This window comes from Rhinatrema bivittatum, chromosome 16 (genome assembly GCF_901001135.1).
Source record: "Rhinatrema bivittatum chromosome 16, aRhiBiv1.1, whole genome shotgun sequence".
NCBI classification, from domain to species: Eukaryota; Metazoa; Chordata; class Amphibia; order Gymnophiona; family Rhinatrematidae; genus Rhinatrema; species Rhinatrema bivittatum.
Window position 1 is genome coordinate 20,854,498 of NC_042630.1, and position 20,838 is coordinate 20,875,335.

General features: G+C 45.6%; 1 protein-coding gene across 1 annotated transcript in view; it reads left to right on the forward strand.

The window, feature by feature from the left end:
• Window positions 1-20,838, forward strand: part of LOC115077467 (chloride channel protein ClC-Kb-like) — a 99,460-nt gene that overhangs the window by 34,382 nt on the left and 44,240 nt on the right. The window contains 5 exon segments of the mRNA XM_029579760.1: window positions 4,148-4,232; window positions 10,214-10,294; window positions 10,296-10,394; window positions 12,190-12,259; window positions 13,179-13,289. Coding sequence (XP_029435620.1) covers window positions 4,148-4,232; window positions 10,214-10,294; window positions 10,296-10,394; window positions 12,190-12,259; window positions 13,179-13,289 — 446 coding nt within the window.

A 20,838-nucleotide genomic window follows, 5' to 3' on the forward strand; every position in this document is an offset into this window, starting at 1 on the left:
CCTTTCTTTTTTTATCTTGCCAGTTTTATCTGTGGAAAGTTTATTTGAAAAAAAGAAAAAAGCGAGCATGTCAAACAGTGCTGGGAGCGGGTGCCGGTGCAATCTTTTGCAAGCCGGATCAGGAGGTCTGTGGGGCTAATTTTAAAAACGGCATAGTTTTAGCAGCAAAGCCACACTTGTCTAGCGCTATTTTGATTGCAGGAACTGCTGAGTCACGCGGTGGGTCACGTTTGCTCAGCTTTTAGAGGAAGAGAGAGAAGAGAGTGTGACATGGCATCAGGGGAGCAGCGCAGGAAGAAGCTTCGCATCTGCTCAGCATGCCATATGAGGGTCCTTAGTCCCAGGAGGTCCCTCAATGTGTCAAAAGTGTGTGGAGGCCCAGGAGGTTGTCTCTACGGGGGAGTTTGTTCCTGCAGGGAGGAACCTCAGAGGCCCCCGCTTTACAGCCAGAGACTGTGGCAACGACTCTTACCAGAGCGGCTGAGGAGTCTTCCCCGCCTCCTCTCCTGCCAATCCCCTTGGGAGTGAGCTCTGAGAGGATTTTCCCTACCCCGGGGATGGATCATTCTGCCATTTCATGGGATCCAGAAGAATGGGAACTGGCTCCCAAAGTGTTTCATTTTATCATAGATTGTTGGGTCTCTAATGGTGACTCGCAAGAATGCAAAAGTGGAGAGATTTTACAGTCGGACAATGTTACAGTTTGGCCCTTGAGAGGTCTAGGTTCTTAAAGCGAGGTTACTCAGGGGAAGTGGTGGAGTGCGCAAGTTTTCCACCTCCTTGGCATATATTTGTGTTTGGCGGATGTTTGAGCATTGGTGTCAGAATCATGCTGCTTTGCCTGCTTTGGCGCCTGTTCCCTTAATCTTGGAATTTTTGCAAGAAGGTCTGAGTAAGGGATTAGCCTTGAACATACTGAAGGTGCAAGTGGCTGCTATAGCATGTTATTGGGACCACATGCAGGGGAGACCACTCTCTTCTCAGACATATCTAGGTTCTTGAGGGGAGTAAAATATCTTAGACCTCCCTTGCATTTCCCAGTACCCTTGTGGGATTTGAATCTGGTTCTCTTCTTTCTGCAAATCTGATCTTTCGTCTTTTCTGGGGTATTTTCTTGTGGTTACTAACTCTGAAGACGGTGTTTTTGGTCACTATTTGTTTTGTGAGGCTTATTTCTGAATTGCAAGCCTTGTCATGCAGAGATCCTTTTTTGATCATCACTCTGGATAAGGTGCAGATTTGGACGGTACTTGCCTTTCTTATGAAGGTGGTTTCAGAGTTTCACTTAAACCAATCAGTGGATAAGGATATGGATGATCAGGAATACATGAAATTACGGCTGTTGGACGTGTGGCAGCACTTACTGTGTTATCTGGAGGTTACAAATAAGTTTCTGAAATCGGGTATTCTTCACTGGGGGTGAAGAAGGGGGAGGCAGCTTCTCAGGGCACAGTGACTCATTGGATTAAAGAAGTAGTGTCAGCAGCCTATGTGGACAAGACAACTCAGAGCGCATTCGACCCGGGCTCAGGCGGTTTCCTGGGCAGAATTGCGTTAGCTTTCTCTGGCAGAGATTTGTAGAACGCCAACATGGTCTTTTTTTGCATACATTTGCCAGGTATTACTGACTGGATGTGGCAGCACAGGAGGATTCTGCCTTTGCTAGGTAAGTGCTGCTTGGGCCTCAGGCAGCCTCCCACCCTTTGGTACATCCCACTGATGTTGACTGGCTTGCCTGGATGAAGAGGAAGGGAGTAACCTTGGAGACATTGGACTGGTTGGTGCTCAAAACAGATGTGAGTCTTCTGGGTTGGGCGGCTTACTATCAAGAGTTGGAGGGGCAAGGTTGGTGGAATGCCGAGGAGCAGCAGTAGATTAACAATCATTTGGAAGCATGTCTGGTTTGACTGGCATGCTTGTGGTTCACTATGTGGTTGGAAGCTCGAGTGGTAAGGATAATGTCCGATAATGCCACGATGGTAACCTACATCAATCATCAGGGCAGAACCAGAAGCCAACAGGTGTCTGTGGAGGTAGATGTTCTCATGGTGTGGGCGGAACAACATCTTCAGGACATAGCTGCCTCCCACATTGCTGGGAAGGTCAACATATGAGCTATTTCTTCAGCAGGCAGGTCTTGGACCCATCTGCTTGGGAGCTGGCGAACGAGGCCTTTCAACTCATAGTAGAAATTTGGTGTAGCCCATGCCTAAATTTGATGGCGAGTTCCAACGATGCAAAGGTACCATGGTTCTTCAGTCACAGAAGATATCCGAGTGTGCTGGGAATTGATGCTCTTGTCCAGGTGTGGCCGCAGAGCAGAGTGTTGTATGCTTTTCCCCTTTGGCTGATGATCAGCAGGGTGATTCGGAAGATGGCGAATAAGACTGATACCATACTTCTGGTGGCTCCAGATGCCGTGGTATGCCAATCTTCAGCAGCTACTGGTGGACAGTTCTCTTGGACTTCTACTCATGAAGGATCTTTTGCATCAGGGGCCAATACTGCACGATGATCCTGGTCAGTTTTTTCTTATGGTTTGGCCCTTGAGAGGGCTCAGTTGCTGAAACATGGTTATTCCTTAGCAGTGATTTCCACTTTGCTATGGGCCAGGAAGTTTTCTACATCCCTAGCTTAATCTCATATTGCGTTTTTTGGTGGATCCTACATTTTGGCCACTGCATGCTCTTTCTTTGCGGCTGCTTACTTTGAAAACATTTTTTCTGGTGGCGATCTGTTCAGCAAGGTGAATTTCCAAGCTACAGGCTCTTTCTTGCCATGAGCCATTTCTGCAAATGACTCCAGGGGTGGTACAGCTTAGGGAGTGTACTTTCCTTTTTATCAAAAGTGGTTTTGGAGTTTCATTTGAATCAATCTGTTTCCCTGCCCACTCTGGAGAGAGAGAGAGATGAGCGGGATTCATGTTCGTTGCATATCTTGGATGTCAAGAGGCATCTGGTGAGGTACTTGAAGGTTACTCGCTCCTTGAGGAATTCATTGCCAGAGGATGTTGTTACAGCAGTTAGTGTAACTGGGTTTAAAAAAGGTTTGGATAAGTTCCTAGAGGAAAAATCCATAAACTGGTATTACGGTAATTAATAAGCAATAGTAGCTTGTGATTTATCTAATGTTTGGGTCCTTGCCAGGTACTTGCGACTTGGATTGGCCACTGTTGGAAACAGGATAATGGGCTTGATGGACCCTTGGTCTGACCCAGTATGGCATTTCTTATGTTCTTATGTTCTTACTGATTGTTTATTTGTGCTCCATGGTGGAGATAAACAAGGGAATCCGGTGACACAGATGACAATACTCCATTGGGTGAAGGAAGTTCTCACAGCTGCCTATTTGGATATGGATGTACCATTACCTAGATAAGTCAAGACGCATTCACTAGAGCTCAGGCAGTCTCTTCAGTGGAAATTTGGTTGTTGTCTCCTGTCGAGATTTGCTGGGCAGCGATGTGATCATCCTTACATACCTTCTCCAGGCAATGTTAGGGCTCATGAGGGACACGGTTTTTGCATGTGCGGTGTTGAGGGGACTGTAGGCAACCTCCCATCCGTTTCGAGGGTAGCTTTGGGTACCTCCTACTGGTGTGGATTGGCCTACCTGTGTGCAGAGGAAGGAGAAATTACTACTTATCTGATAATTTCCTTTCCTCTAAGGAAGTCAGGCCAGTCCACAACCCACACTGGGCTTTTTATTTGCTTTTAATTCATCCTTTATACACAAATGATGCAGAGTGTTATTTCTTTTGATTCATTTGAAGAACTGGTATGTGAAAGAAACAGTCCCTAAGATGTTAACTTTTTTACTGAGCTCAGTGTTTCTCTGTTGGTTTGGAGCATGAGTGGTTGACAGTTAATAGTCATGTTCAAGTATATCAGTTTGTTCACAGTTTGGCTTTTCTAGAGATACAGGCAGGCGGTATGTCAGTGACGTCATTGAGTCCGTTTTACTCTGTTTCCATCTGCTGGTAGGAGTCCATAACCTACTAGTGTGGATTGACCTGCTTTTCTTAGAAGGAAGACAATTATCAGGTAAGTAGTAATTTCTCTTTATGTCACAATGCTGAAAAGCAGTTTATAAAAGAAACTTTTTCCAGAAATGATCCTTAAGGTGTGTCTATTTTGTCTTTCTACAGTCAGATCCTGTATGCTGGTTTTGTGGCCTTGGTGTTAGCTAGCATCACTTTTCCACATGGATTGGGACAGTACATTGGTTCTAGGGTAAGGAAATGGTCCAAGAAATGGTAGAAGTCACAAAAAATAGGACTGGAAAAGATCTTCATCTAGAATCAGAAGAAAGGGCTGGAATTCTTCTAGAAATACAGAAAAGACCTCACGATATCATCCAGTGTCACAGAAAGATTAGAAGGGAGCTTAAGAGGTGCAGGGCTGGGGTGATTCAGTCAGAGTGGGTCCTGTCCACCCCCCCCCCCCCCACCACCATGAATAGAGCAGAATGGGTCCCCCTGAGTTACTGTGCGCAAGGGAGGGGTAACTGTACTTCCTGGCCCAGCACGGTATCTCCACTGCTAGAGTCACTGATGCTCCAATGTTTCCGAATGATGTTAGACATTGGGGGGGCTGGGTTACCATGGCAGTACAAGGCCTGGAGCATTTGCCCCAAATCCCCCACTCCCCCTAAATGTGCTCGTGTTTACAGGTCATCTAGAATGGCAGGACCCACTCTATATAATCCCAGACAGATGTGTGCCTGATCTGCTCTTAAAAAACCTCCAGTAATGGAGATTCCATCATCTCTGTAGGTAACTTGTTCCAGTGCTTGACTAGCCTCGCAATCGCTGAGCTCTACGACTATCCTAAATCTTCCCTGCTGTGATTTAAGCATGTAACCCTATCTTAGGGTGCATAAAATATAACTAGTGGTTGAGAGTCCAAATCTTTTGCTGGGGTTCTTGAAATGTAGTCGAAGCTGTGCTGAAGGTGGGAGCGTGTAAGTTCCTACCTCACTCCCAGCAGGGACATTTTTAGTTTTAGGGGGGTTGGGGGGTAGGGGGTACCGTGCTGCAACTTAAGACTGTGGCGGGTTGGGGTGGGAGGGTCCAGTGGCAGCATCATATTAAGCATATTTATAGAATCAGGAAAAGGGGGGGCAGCAGCGGACCCAGGGACATTTTTAATATTAGAAGAGGATGTGGAAGGGGGTGTGCACAGCCTGATAGGGCTTCTGTGAAATTTGATGGGCAGGAAGGAGGACATTTGACATCACTATTTTACTGCCTTGGGTGGAGCTGGAGCCTCCGCAGGACCCTCAGGGGGGGGAAGGGGAGGTCAGAGCACGAGGTCTGCCGGGCTGATGTTGCAGGCCCCAGGGGGGGGTCAGAGAATCAGCGGCCTTTTCGAAAGCACTTGGCAGGAGCCAGGAGGCCCCTCCCCTGCTGTAAGTGCCAGTATGAAAGTTAGCCTTTAACTTGCTGGAAAAAGCTAACTTTCATACTGGCACTTATAAGGATCTAGCCGGTTTTATTCAGCTGACATCTTTGCGAGTGAAATACCTCTGTGAAAGGACAAATAAGATAGTCACTCTACTGCTGTAAGGAACCGAAACACTGAAACAGTGCTGGCAGTGTCGGGCGGCTCGCCATTAAGAACAAGAGGAGTTTTAAGTTAAGTTCTTATTCTCTCTATTCTTCTTAAAAATTGCATACAGAAAAATTCTTCAAAAAATCACATTTGTATGACCAATGATTATAACTTAAGACTAGGTCTGGAAAAGACCATTTTCTACTAATAAGTAGACAATACCATCTTTTATATGATAGTCATATATGTTTGTTTCACAATAATAGGTCATAGAAGTACTGGTGAATTTTGAGTTCCGCTATTGTTTGATTGACTATTCACCCTTCAGTTTCATTTCCACCATTTGAGTGCATGCCATAATGCAGGTATAACTTTGTGCAGCTCTTGAGACTATGTTAGATGCTATTATTTCTATTTCCATTTCTCCTGTTTTGTACTGTATGTAGAGTGGCTTTTTTGGGTTTCCATTCCAATTTCTGTCTCCATATTTGTAATTTGTGGACCTTGGTGAAGGTCGATTTTGTGTGTATGATCGAGATGAAGTATTTAACTAGCATATAGACTAGTAAAATACCTCACCTTATTTGTTGTGTTTTCTCAATAGGACATGCATTGGTGGTGAACTGCTATCTTTTTATAAGTAGGGCTATTGCGCTTGGTAGTAGAGGGAGTTTGTATTGCTGTTATTGAGAAACATCAGAATATCTTTTTTGTATGGTGAGTTGTATAGGGAATGTTCTAGTTCTGCTTTTTCTCACAGGACAAGCAGGATGGTAGTCCTCACATATGGGTGACATCATCAGGATGGAGCCCAATCACAGAAAACTTCTGTCAAAGTTTCCAGAACTTTGACTGGCCCCTACTGGGCATGCCCAGCATGGCACTAACCCTGCAGCCAGCAGGGGTCCCCCTTCAGTCTTCTTTTTTCCGCGCAGCAGTAGCCTCGCGGTAAAGGAGCTCTGAAGAGATTCCTGACAGGAATTTTCTTCATGGAATTACTAAAAGTTAATTGCCCCACAGGGGTCCCCCCTCTAACTTTTCTCAGTCCACGGTACTCCGGTAAGTTTTAACCTGCTTTTCCGTCGATTACCGTTGAGTTTGTCGATTACCGTTGAGTTTGGCCTTCGCGGCCTACTGGCCGTCGACCGTACCACGGCTCGATTTTTTTCCATGGCTATGGTGTCAGGGTTTCGTCGGAGCCTGGACTGTACCTGCACCATGTCTATCACAGACCCCCATAAAGTCTGTGTAATGTGCCTAGGACGCGAGCACGATATCTTGACCTGCACCAGATGTGCCTTAATGACACCGAAGGGTCGCAAGGCCAGAATGGAAAAGATGGAACTTCTCTTTCATGCTCAAACCCTGACTCAGTCCATCGCATCGACATCGTCAATGCGATGGACTGCATACTATGAAACAGTGCTGGCAGTGTCGGGCGGCTCGCCATTAAGAACAAGAGAAGTTTTAAGTTAAGTTCTTATTCTCTCTATTCTTCTTAAAAATTGCATACAGAAAAATTCTTCAAAAAAACACATTTGTATGACCATTGATTATAACTTAAGACTAGGTCTGGAAACACCTTACAGGCAAAGGCTTTCCTATCTCAACAACGAGCACTGACTCTTGCGTCCCTTGCTCACCAGCTGCAGTCTCAGCACTCCGCGACTGCATGCCAATTTCTTGTCCTCCTCGGACACATGGCGTCCTCAGTCCATGTCACACCAATGGCCCAATGGCCCGCTTGGCCATGAGACTCATGCACTGGACTCTGAGGTCTCAATGGACTCAAGCTATTCAGCCTCTGTCAGCCATTGTCCGCATAACCGACTCACTCCGTCTGTCTCTCGCCTGGTGGAAAAATCAGAACAATCTCCTCCAGGGATTGCCCTTCCAGGCTCCAAATCCTCAAATCATTCTCACCACCGACGCTTCCAACCTCGGGTGGGGAGCCCATGTAGCCAATCTGCAGACACAAAGCTCTTGGTCTCCAGAGGAAGCCAAACACCAAATAAATTTCCTGGAACTTCGAGCAATCAGATTTGCTCTCAGGGCCTTTCAGGATTGCCTCTCAAATCAAGTCATCCTGATTCAGATGGACAACCAGGTGGCAATGTGGTACATCAACAAACAGGGAGGCTCAGGCTCCTTCCTTCTGTGTCAGGAAGCTCTCTCCCATTCAATGTACCTCAGGGCCACCTGGTTACCGGGAGTGGACAATGTGTTGGCAGACAAGCTGAGTCGCGTCTTTCAACCGTACGAGTGGTCTCTCAACCCCTCGGTAGCGAACTCCATCTTCCAACAATGGGGATATCCTCGGATAGACCTCTTTGCGTCCCCACAGAACCGCAAAGTGGAGAACTACTGCTCTCTCATTCGCAGCAAACACTCTCAACCCAGAGACGCATTCTCCCTCTCTTGGGCAACCGGTCTGCTTTACGCATTCCCTCCACTTCCTCTTCTCTCAAAGACTCTCGTGAAGCTACATCAGGACAAGGGAACCATGATCCTGATAGCACCTCACTGGCCACGCCAAGTGTGGTTTCCAATACTTCAGGACCTCTCCATCCGCAGGCACATTCCATTGGGAAAGGACCCGCTTCTGATCACTCAAAACGACGGGTGCCTACGACATCCCAATCTTCAAGCCTTGCCCCTGACGGCATGGATGTTGAAAGGTTAATCCTTCAACCACTTAACCTTTCTGAGCCAGTTTCCTGTGTCTTGATTGCTTCACGGAAGCCTTCCACGAGAAAAGCTTACTCTTACACATGGAAACGTTTCACGTTATGGTTCTCTTCTCAGTCCCTTGACCCCTTTTCCTGTCCAATCCCGAAATTTCTGGACTATCTCTGGCAACTATCAGAGTCAGGTCTTAAGACTTCCTCCATTAGAATGCATGTCAGTGCAGGAGCCGCCTTCCATAAAGGTATTGGGGATGTCTCTATATCAGTACACCCCCTTGTAACATGTTTTTTGAAGGGCTTGCTCCACATCAAGACCCCGTTGCGTCCTCCGGCCCCTTCTTGGGACCTTAATCTAGATCTGGGTCGGCTCATGAAACCACCATTCGAGCCTCTTCACTCTTGTGAAATTCAATCTCACATGGAAAGTGATTTTCCTTTTGGCTATCACTTCAGCTCGCAGAGTTAGTGAATTGCAGGCTCTAGTTACCTATCCACCTTACACTAGACGTCTGCAGGACCGGGCGGTACTCCGCACTCACCCGAAATTCTTACCTAAGGTAGTTTTGGATTTTCATCTAAATCAATCCATTATACTACCTACCTTTTTTCCCAGGACCCATGCCAACCCAGGAGAACAGGCTCTGCATACCCTTGACTGTAAACGGGCTCTAGCGTTTTACCTAGACCGTACAGCGACCCATAGGGAAAACACTCAATTGTTTGTCTCTTTCCACCCAAACAAGTTAGGGAAGCCTGTGGGTAAGCAGACTCTCTCCTCCTGGTTGGCGGACTGCATATCCTTTTGCTACCAGCAAGCAGGCATTCCATTTCAAGACCGTGCTAAAGCACACTCTGTGAGGGCCATGGCGACTTCAGTAGCATACCTACGATCGGTGCTGCTTCCTGACATCTGCAGGGCTGCCACTTGGAGTTCCCTCCACACTTTTGCAGCCCACTATTGCTTGGACAAAGCCGGAAGACAAGATTCCATTTTCGGCCAATCTGTCCTTCGTAACCTATTTACAACGTGACGTACCAACACCCTTCCGCCTGCCCGGTGGGGTTCAGGATGCCCTCTACCAAATTCCACCCTAGTTGTTGTGCCTGTGCATGCCTTTGGGTACATTTGGTGCATGTTCGGACATCCTCAGCTTGGTACTCACCCATATGTGAGGACTACCATCCTGCTTGTCCTGTGAGAAAGCAAATGTTGCTTACCTGTAACAGGTGTTCTCACAGGACAAGCAGGATGTTAGTCCTCACGAAACCCGCTCGCCGCCCCATGGTATTGAGTTCGTAACGTTTTGTTATTTTATTTTTCGGCACCACCTGTAGCTTTCAAATAAGACTGAATGTGGACCCCTGCTGGCTGCAGGGTTAGTGCCATGCTGGGCATGCCCAGTAGGGGCCAGTCAAAGTTCTGGAAATTTTGACAGAAGTTTTCCTTGATTGGGCTCCATCCTGATGATGTCACCCATATGTGAGGACTAACATCCTGCTGTCCTGTGAGAACACCTGTTACAGGTAAGCAACATTTGCTATACCCATTCTTGAGGGTTGGGGGGGGGGGGCGGGGGGTTTCCTGTGGATGCAAAGTTTACATTTATATTTAGTCTTGTGACTGTCATGTGTTCAGTGTGTCACACATGTGAGAACTATCTATCAGATGTGTCCTGATAGAAAAAAGGGTGAGAACCATTGATCTAGGCCTCTTGTAATCTTGTTACTCTCTCCCACATCCTTCAAGTGTCAGCTCAAAACTGAACATAGTCATTTAAGAAAGGCTGCTAAAGCAGATTCAGTGAAAAATTATAATCGTGTTCTGAAGCATTGCTTAATCTGTCATATAATTTAAAAAATCTCTGCTGACTCTGGGTTTGCCTGAGATTTTTTTTTTTTACCTTGGGAACAAGTGACCTGTTAAGAGGCTCTGCCTTTGCCCCAGTGATCCTTGACACTTGGGTGCTTCCACAGCTGAGCATGAAGGAACACCTGGAGACCTTCTTCAACAATCTGACATACGGCATCGAAGAGCTTGCTGCACAGAACACCACCAGGCAGCCCCCCTTACCCAACCTACCAAGAGAACTGGCTGCAATGGACCCACCCGTACCTCTCCTCTCTTGAAATGTTCATCTTCTTCACCATAATGAAGGTAACAGCCATTGCATAGCTAACCTGTTGAGGAAAACTGGTTAGTGCTTTCTCTGATCTCTTTAACCCTTGTGTATAGAAGTCAAGATCATGTCACCAGTTTGTTTGGAGAACTGTTAGTAAAGGTTATCGGTTGGGAAGTTGCCTCTTTTCAGTTTGCCTTCAATGTCTTCTTGCATTGTGCAAGATGTATTTGTTATGTTGGCTCTCATGGAGCATTCCTGTTTCAAGAGGAATTAAGGTGATATCTACCAGTCCATGGGCAGTCTTTGTTAAGAGGCCAACCCACTAGTTTAAGAAACCTCTGTAGATGGAAAGTTATATCTAGAATAAGAAACAAGACATAAAAATTATATCCTGGAAGTGACTTACTGTATGTGCTATTTGTCTGTGTGCATTATAAATTATGTATGTTTTTTTGTACACTGCCTAGAATTTTAGATTATGTGGGTTACACATTTTTTAAATTAATTAAATCTGTAGACATGCAAATACTTAAAATACTATGACCCAGCATAGTACATTCTTAAATGAGTCTTAACTAAGCATGGGGGGAACATAGGATTGCCAAAAAATAAGGTGGTAAATGCTTCTCAATTACAGAATATAAATTTAAACACAATTTAGAAAAAATATAATTAATCTTATTTTATCATACTAAGCAAACATACAAATCATGTAAATAACATAAAACTCCAACAACAGCAGAGTGATGAGCGGCAATTAAATTTACTTGACAACAACACTTTAGAGAACCATAAGTTTTTTATTCTATTTGTGCACACAACAGTTGTGCACAAGAGTTCGATCACAGAGTTCAATCTCAGAGTGAAATACTGTTTGGAAAACCCCGACACGGCCGTGTTTTGCGTCGGGCTGCATCAGGGAGATCAAAGTTCAAAAAATATCTGAAAACAAACAAACTTTATGCAGTTATTGTGCAGGTAGGCGGACACATGGAACAACATATAATTAATTGAGGAGTCAATGAAAATAGGACCAAGACACGGAGATCAACATGGTGGTAATCGTATGCAAACACCAAGGCAGGTGACTGGAAGTGTGCAGGGGCAGCCAACTCATTGGATGGGAAGGCTGGGATCGGTGAACCTAGTGAATATGACCCAGTGAGTGTAGGGATAACCTGATGTGAGAGAGATAGGGAAAGAGGAAAAGGGAGGGGAAAGAGGGAAAGGAAAGGAGGGGGTAGGGGAAAGGAGGGAGGGACCAAAGGGGGGAGGAGGGGGGAAGGGGAGGAAAGTAGGAGATGGAGGGAGTGAAAACATAATATAATAATATAATAACATAAAACTAACATACCCAGAAAAAAAAATTAACCAAACGGAAAACAAATCAATTAAAAATGTGTGTTTTATAGTAAATATCCAAAGAAGGACAAATAATCTTACAAGGAGTATAAAGACCCTAAAATAATCCTCCATGGATACAATTATCCAACTATGTACTTACATGAATCTAGGATTGCCACTGGCTCTAATTTTGCTGTTCAGGCTGAGCTTTACCTCACCCCCACTATAGGACACACATTTGTTGGAATTGTAAGTTTATAGATGCAGTGAGGGGTAAATCCAGGTTTGGCTAGGCCTAGCCTTGGCCCTGATGACTTGGAGCCAGTTACTAAACCTCGCTGTGTGTGAGGGGGCTCTTTGGCAGTCATGATGCAGTTTAGTTTGTATGTCGAGTTTTTATAATTTCCCTGATTTCCAGGTTTTGCTTGCCAACTGTCACTGTCTTATTTCTTTTTATCTCTTTTTTTTTTTTGTTTGTTTTTACAGTTTTTTATGCTTTTATTTGCCACCAGTATGATCGTCCCAGCTGGCTATTTCCTTCCAGTGTTTGTTTATGGTATGTCCCTGCATTTATGGGGAGGTGGGGTGTGACCGGTACCTTTCACTATGGGAGAAGCACAATGAGAATAGGGTTGGCATGCTACCCCAGGTCAGCTGAATAGGGTGAGCGAGTCCTGGGTTTACCTCATAGCATGCATGGATTGTTAGTTCCAATTTTCTTAAGCACATCAATTGAAAAATCAGAACTAAAAGTCCCTGCATGCAAACCCAGGACTGGATCAACCTATTGGGTTGGTCTGAGATGAGGTGGCCATTTAGTCACCCTATTTAAACAGCTTTGACATCTCATTCACTGTGGTGGGATCAAATTAGTGAGAGAAACTTTCAGTACTATCTCAAGAATGAGCTAAAAATCATAAGGATAAAAGTGGAAATATAAGGCTCTGGTTTGCTTTTACAGCCTGATTTAAACACAGTTTCTATGCAGTGCTCCTCCTTCAAATAACTTTATATCATGCAAGATCAATACTAAAGTGACCAGTTGGCTTCAGGTCATCAGGGATAGACTTAAGCTGGTCCAGGTTTTACACTCATTGCATGCATGGAAATGTAGTTCTGTGCTATTGTTTTTTAGACCCTAAATTATAGCTCAACACCACTTCTTGCATGTAATGAAAGAAATACCCAGGACTGTATCAGCCTCTTTGTGTCGGCAGGTCTGCTTTCTGCTGATGGCACAGTATTATATATTGCAGCTTTGGCAACTATAAGCTCATATGCCCTCTGCAGTAGTTTGGCACATTAAGAAAGCAGAGGATCCACTGCTTTAGGGAAATCAACTGTGAGTTAAACCAGATTGGTGGTTGGTCTGAGTTAGTTGGTAACCTTAGTTGCAGGAGTAGAGAATGTAGCGTGCTATCTGTGAATAATGTTATGAGTTGCAGAGTGGCACGTGTTTGTCTGTGCTCTCGCAGGTGCCGGTCTGGGAAGACTATATGGTGAGATCATGGCGAAAATATTCCCTGAAGGCATCATCTCAGAGGGTTTGCATATCAAAATCACGCCAGCAGGCTATGCGCTGGCAGGTAAGGTCCTTTGCAGGGGCAGTTGTCATTTTCTGTTTTTCTCATAACGAGAAGGCCTATAGATCACCTCAAAATGGTGGGAGCTTTCTGATTGGTCATCACTGTTGTCATACCAGTGTCAGTATAGCATCTCCAGATAATTCAAGGTTACAAGATATTAATTTTTTGACTTTATTATTATTGTGCCTTTTCTGTGGTGATGGCATCAATGTAATTCTATTTTTATGTTACAACTTTTGTTCAATAAATACTTTTTATGGTTGCACTGGATTACAGCTGTAAGAAATTTACATACATAATTAAAATGAAACCCAACTTATGATACAGACAAGGCTAATTTAACAAAAAATAAACAATGAAGACCATCAGCATCTGACAATAGTCTTGACAATAAGTGTCTGCCTTCTGAGAGCTAAGTTCTAACATGTTTGCATCCTCAAAGTCAATTGACAAATTCTTGCTGGAACAGCTGTTTTTAAGGCCTTCTTATATGCTCTAGTATCTGTCATAATTCTCAGTTGCTCTGGCATGTTATTCCAAAGAATTGGGCCTGCCCCTGAGAAGGCCCGGTCCCTAATCTCACCCAAATATGCTTAACAAATAGACTGAATGTTATGGTTAGCTGGCCGTGGACTCCTTCCGGGGCAGGCTGCACTCACCCCCGGGATTCAGCACTGCCTCCTTCCCCCTCCTGGTACTCAGAATGCCGCCACCATGCTGCCTCTATGTCTCTAATAGGCACATGAGCACCCAGTCTTCAAGGCCTCATGGTGGGAAACTCTCTAGTCTGCACCTGATGATGACATCACATGATTGGGTATTTAAATCCTAGCCACACAATAAATGATGCCTCAACCAGAGATCCACCTACCATAGTAGTGTGTGTTGCCTTGCCTCTCCAGCCTGCCTTGTCCAGCCCAGCCTCACCTTGCTTCTCCAGTTTCCCCCGCCTCATCTCATCTCATCTAGCCTTGCCTTGTCTGTCAGTCTGTCGTGCCTTGTAGTATCCAGCTCCGCCTTGCCTACCTAGCCCATCCTGCTGTGTCAGTTCCTCTTGTCTTGACCCTGTCTTCTTTTCGGACTGAGTCCTGGATTCGACCCTTATCCTGGATACCTTCTTCTGCCTTCTTATCAACAGAGTACATGAATGTACTTACCTTTACAAAGCTCTGTGTTATAACACTCTATGGTATACATCTGTCAGTCCTGAGCTCAAAGCTTCACTGAAGTCAATTTACACTAGAGAAGTCTACCCGCTGGGTATTCATGTGACAGCTTCACCATTCCTTATCTATGGGGACAAAGCCAAAGAACTGGCATCCTTGTCAAATAGGATATGTGAGAGGCAGTGATTCAGTGGTACTCTGCCACCATCTTCCAAATCAGATACTGAGGTGACCTCACATTACAAGTGGGTCATGATATTAATGGGCAGAAAGGAAGGGTCAGAGGAAATACGAGAAATTTCTTCTTTATTGAGAGGATGGTACATGCCTGGAATAGTTTACCAGTAGAGGTAGTAGCAACCGGAATTGTGATAGAATTTAACATGCTTAGGATGGACACAGAACGTAGTGGTAAAGGGCGGTTAAGGGAAAAAAGAAATGAGGGAGGAAACTGGAGAGTTTGCTCAGTCATATGAAACTTTAGAAGGCTAAAGAGGTGAGAAAACCAATCAATGGGCAGAGCATGGCCGTACGGCTGCCTCAGGCTTCCAAGCCGGTTGGGGTAATGTGCATGGAATGACCATAGTTATAACCTGCACTTCAACAAGCATGGAACAATCAGATGTTTGGACAACAGCCTCAATAGTATTGGTGGCTGTTTGGATTATTACAAAGTGTTGTGATAAGAAATAGGAAGGGTCCTCGGGGTTGGATTAAGCATGGGACTTGTAAGAACCAAAGAGGAAGATAACAAAACCTGACTTGGATAAGGGGTGATATTCCACAGATGGTCAAACTTCTATGGCTGATTGCTGGGATATATCCTTAGCAGAGCATGACAGGAATAGCCAGACAGACTGAATGTTATCAATGTGAGATCCGTATTCAGCGCATTTGTCTGGCATATTTGGCACTTAGCCGGACAAACTTCAGTATTTAAAAATCTCACCAGGCTGACCATTCCTGATGTAGCTGGATAAGTTTTTGTCTGGATGAAAACTTATCTGGCTATGTCAGAGGTGTTCTGGGGCAGAGTAGCATTAGCTGAATATCCCCAATTTTCAGAGTTGTCTGTCTATGGTAATCAGATAACTTTAGTACAGCTGAAGATGAGTCCTAAAGTTAGCTGGATACCCTTATCCAGCTAAGTTTAAGATAGCTAGGTATATTCAGTGGGGCAAGTGCACCGCTGAATATCCCAGCTAAGTTAGCCAGATAAAGTTTATTCGGGTAACTTATATGTTATCTTCATCTGCAATATGTTAGGCTCAGAGAAAGCATGAACCAATCCAGTTGCAGCCATCTTTCTTTGTTGAAAGGGTGGTGATATCAGGTTTTGAGCCTCTTCAGATGTATGCCAAATGTTTGAGACCTTAAGCTTGGCTTTATTTAGAATAATAACAGAACATTGGCACCCTGGTTTACAGATTGCAGCTTAAAGCATAAGCAGGGCCTTTACTTCCAAGGACATTTGCACAATAAGGATTTCTGTTCAAAGCACCTAGATACAAGTTCCATTTCCATTTCTTGAATCAGGTCCATTCCAGATTTCAGAGTCTTCAGGAATCAATCCAAGAGACAATTTTCTTAACCAGCAAGTATTCATGGACTCTCCCACTAGTTTCCAATGTATCATCCCGACATCCCTCAAATTGCTAGGAACAAATTCCTTTCAGTAATTCCTCAGGACCAATCCAGATCCTTGGGGACAGGGGTGTACGTCTTACATCAGACTTCCTGCAAACTCCTTTCTGGGATGCTCATTTCACATTTAGTAGGGTCAGCCACTGACAAGAGCAAAACTCCAGCATCCTATCCTAGCCATCTATGAATCCAAGGCCAGCCAGAGTACGATTCATACGGGTCTGCTTCATTGAAGCCTCCCTTCATGGGACCTCAATGTGTTTTTTTCCAGCTGGTGGAAGCTCCCTTTGAGCTGCTATGCTCCTGTGACCTGAAATACCTGACCTGGAAAGTTGTATTTTTGGGGGCAGTTATTTCAGTACGCAAGGTCAATGAGCTTCAGTCATAAGAACATAAGAAATTGCCATGCTGGGTCAGACCAAGGGTCCATCAAGCCCAGCATCCTGTTTCCAACAGAGGCCAAAACCAGGCCACAAGAACCTAGCAATTACCCAAACACTAAGACGATCCCATGTTACTGATGCAATTAATAGCAGTGGCTATTCCCTAAGTAAACTTGATTAATAGCCATTAATGGACTCCTCCAAGAACGTATCCACACCTTTTTTGAACCCAGCTACACTAACTGCACTAACCACATCCCCTGGCAACAAATTCCAGAGCTTTATTGTGCGTTGAGGAGCGGATTTTCAGAGCCCTGCTCGCCTAAATCCGCCCAAAACCGGGCGGATTTAGGCGAGCAGGGCCACGCGCGCCAGTGAGCCTATTTTACATAGGCCTACCGGCGCGCGCAGAGCCCCGGGACTCGCGTAAGTCCCGGGGTTCTCCAAGGGGGGGCGTGTCGGGGGAGTGTCGGGGGCGGGCCCGGTCGTCGCGGCGTTTCGGGGGCGTGTCGGCAGTGTTTTGGGGTGGGTACGGGGGCGTGGCTACGGGCCGGGGCGGTCCGGGGGCGTGGCCGCGCCCTCCGTACCCGCCCCCAGGTCGCGGCCCGGCACTCAAGAGGCCCGCTGGCGCGCGGGGATTTACTTCTCCCTCCGGGAGGCGTAAATCCCCGGAGAAAGGTAAGGGGGGGGTGTAGACAGGGCTGGGCCGGTGGGTTAGATAGAGGAAGGGAGGGGAAGATGAGGGGAGGGCGTTAGAGGATTCCCTCCAAGGCCGCTCCGATTTCGGAGCGGCCTTGGAGGGAACGGGGGTAGGCAGCGCGGCTCGGCGCGCGCCGGCTATACAGAATTCATAGCCTTGCGCGCGCCGATCCAGGATTTTAGTGGATACGCGCGGCTCCGTGCGTATCTACTAAAATCCAGCGTACTTTTGCTTGCGCCTGATGCGCCAGCAAAAGTACGCCTATTCGCGTTTTTCGAAAATCTACCCCTGAGTGAAAAAGACTTTTCTCCGATTAGTCTTAAATGTGCTATTTGCTAACTTCATGGCATGCCCCCTAGTCCTTCTATTATTCGAAAGTGTAAATAACCGAGTCACATCTACTCGTTCAAGACCTCTCATGATCTTAAAGACCTCTATCATATCCCCCCTCAGCCGTCTCTTCTCCAAGCTGAACAGCCCCAACCTCTTCAGCCTTTCCTCATAGGGGAGCTGTTCCATCCCCTTTATCATTTTGGTTGCCCTTCTCTGTACCTTCTCCATCGCAACTATATCTTTTTTGAGATGCGGCAACCAGAATTGTACACAGTATTCAAGGTGTGATCTCACCATGGAGCGATACAGAGGCATTATGACATTTTCCGTTCTATTAACCATTCCCTTCCTAATAATTCCTAACATTCTATTTGCTTTTTTGACTACTGCAGCACACTGAGCCGACGATTTTAAAGTATTATCCACTATGATGCCTAGATCTTTTTCCTGGGTGGTAGCTCCTAATATGGAGCCTAACATCATGAAACTACAGCAAGGGTTATTTTTCCCTATATGCAACATCTTGCACTTGTCGACATTAAATTTCATCTGCCATTTGAATGCCCAATCTTCCAGTCTTGCAAGGTCCTCCTGTAATGTATCACAGTCTGCTTGTGATTTAACTATTCTGAATAATTTTGTATCATCCGCAAATTTGATAACATCACTCGTCGTATTCCTTTCCAGATCATTTATATATATATTGAAAAGCACCGGTCCAAGTACAGATCCCTGAGGCACTCCACTGTTTACCATTTTCCACTGAGAAAATTGACCATTTAATCCTACTCTCTGTTTCCTGCCTTTAACCAGTTTGTAATCCACGAAAGGACATCGCCTCCTATCCCATGACTTTTTAGTTTTCGTAGAAGCCTCTCATGAGGGACTTTGTCAAACGCCTTCTGAAAATCCAAAATACACTACATCTACCGGTTCACCTTTATCCACATGTTTATTAACCCCTTAAAAAAAATGAAGTAGAGTTGTTAGGCAAGACTTCTCTTGGGTAAATCCATGTTGACTGTGTCCCATTAAGTCATGTCTTTCTATATGCTCTATGATTTTGATCTTGAGAATAGTTTCCACTATTTTTCCCGGCACTGAAGTCAGGCTCACTGGTCTATAGTTACCCGGATCGCCCCTGGAGCCTTTTTTAAATATTGGGGTTACATTGGCCACCCTCCAGTCTTCAGGTACAATGGATGATTTTAATGATAGGTTACAAATTTTAACTAATAGATCAAAAATTTCATTTTTTAGTTCCTTCAGAACCCTATGATGCATACCATCCGGTCCAGGTGATTTGATACTCTTTAGTTTGTCAATCTGGCCTACTACATCTTCCAGGTTCACAGTGATTTCATTCTGTTCATCTGACATTAAGGACTGTAGTCCTTAATGTCTATTCAACCTACACAAAGTTTTTTCATGTTAGGCTAGTCTTGCGTAATGCTCCCCAAGTTCCTGCCTCAGTTGGTATCAGAATTTCTTCTTAACCAGTCAATTGTCCTTCCAACATTTTTCCCCAGGATATGCTACCAAAGAGAACAAGCCCTGCACAGTTTGAACTGCAAGAGAGCCTTGGCCTTCTATCTCGAGCGGACAAGCCCATAGAAAGTCCACTCAGCTTTTTGTTTCCTTTGATCAGAACAAGCTGGGGATCGCCGTTGCCAAACAGACGACTGCACCTCCTGTTACGCTCATACAGGCTTGGCTCTGGTGGGCCATATCAAGGCTCACTCTGTCCAGGCTGTGGCAATATCGGTCGCTCACTTGCAATCTGTCCCCATGAAGGAGATCTGAAGGCTGAGACATGGAATTCTCTCCAGACATTCGCATCACATTATTGTTTGGTCAGAGATGGCCAACATGACAGCAGGTTTGGCCAATCTGTCCTCTGGAACTTGTTGGAGGTGTAAAACCCAACTGTGTTCCTGCCAAGAGCCCATTGTTTGTTTGTTTTTTCAGGCTTCCCCTTCCTTAGTATATGCATTAAAAAAAAAAAAAAGCTTGCTGCCAACAAAAACATTATTGTTGTGCCCGTTGGCACTGTTTTTGTTATTTTCCCTTTTTTATTGGGGGTCTCTCTAATGTTTTGGCCAGCTGCGGGATGGCCTTTGACTGGCTGCACGCTCTTCCAGCTCCCCAAATGGCTGATGCGGCTGAGACGCTGTACCGCCATGTTTCTGGGACCTTCTAGGTGTGTGCTTGGTGTGGAACCTCTTAAAGGCCCCATGGCAGGCAATTCTTCAGCTGGCGCTCCTTGATGACATCAGCGGCCCGGCTATTTAAACCTTGACCACCCGCCAGGGCCTTGCTTCAGCAACAGGTCCTCCTGCATTCAGTGCATATTGCTTCTCTGTCTCCTCATCTTGCCTTACTTTGTTGTCACCTTGCCTTGCCTGTCTGCCCTGCCTTTGTCTTGCCTTGTCTGTGTTCTGCCCATTTGTCTCTACTTGACTTCTGGTTCTGACCCTGGACTTGGTTTCTGACTACTCTTCTGGTCTGCTGTCTGTCCTTATCCCGGCTTGGACCTGGATATTGTTTGCTTGCCACCTGCCCAGACTCTGATATCCTTGCTCACTGCCAGCCCTGTCCACTGCCCGAGACCTGTCTTCCTCAGACTGTTCCATACCAGATGTTCGCCTAAGCCCTGCCAGCTCTTGGAAACCAAGGGCTCAACCTGTGGGGATCGGAGCTGGAATAAGTGAAGTTCCAGTGCCAGTTCCAGCAGAGCGAGTCCACCTGCTGTTGACGTGGGCCTAGTGGGTCCGCCTACTAGGCTGCGTCAACCATGCCACAACCCAAGGGCTCACATCCGTGACAGCTGCCTGTAGCTAGGGAAGCCTGCTTGTCCTTGGAGAAAGCAGAGTTGCTGACCTGTCACAGGTGTCTCCAAGGACAACAGAATGTTAGTCCTTATGATTTCTGCCTGCCTCCCCATGGAGTTGGTCTTCACTTCATTGTTTTATTAGACTGGAGGGACCCTGCCTGGACGCATGATAATGCATGCCGTGGGCATCCTCAGTGAGGCTCAAAAGTTCTAGAAACTTTGACATACATAGTCCATGCCGGGCTCCATTGGATGATGATGTCCTTGTGTGAGGATTGATATCCTGTTGTCCTCGAACATCTGTTATAGGTAAGTAATATTGCTCTCTATTTGATGGACTAGTTGATTCTCACCTGCCATCACTGTCCATGTACTATGTGATGTACTATGGCTAAGGACTTAGCCAGATAACTTGTGGGCGGGCAATGGGCATAATGGGGTGGCACTACTTAGCCAGATAAGTTATCAGTCTAGGTTAGACGTGCTCAAT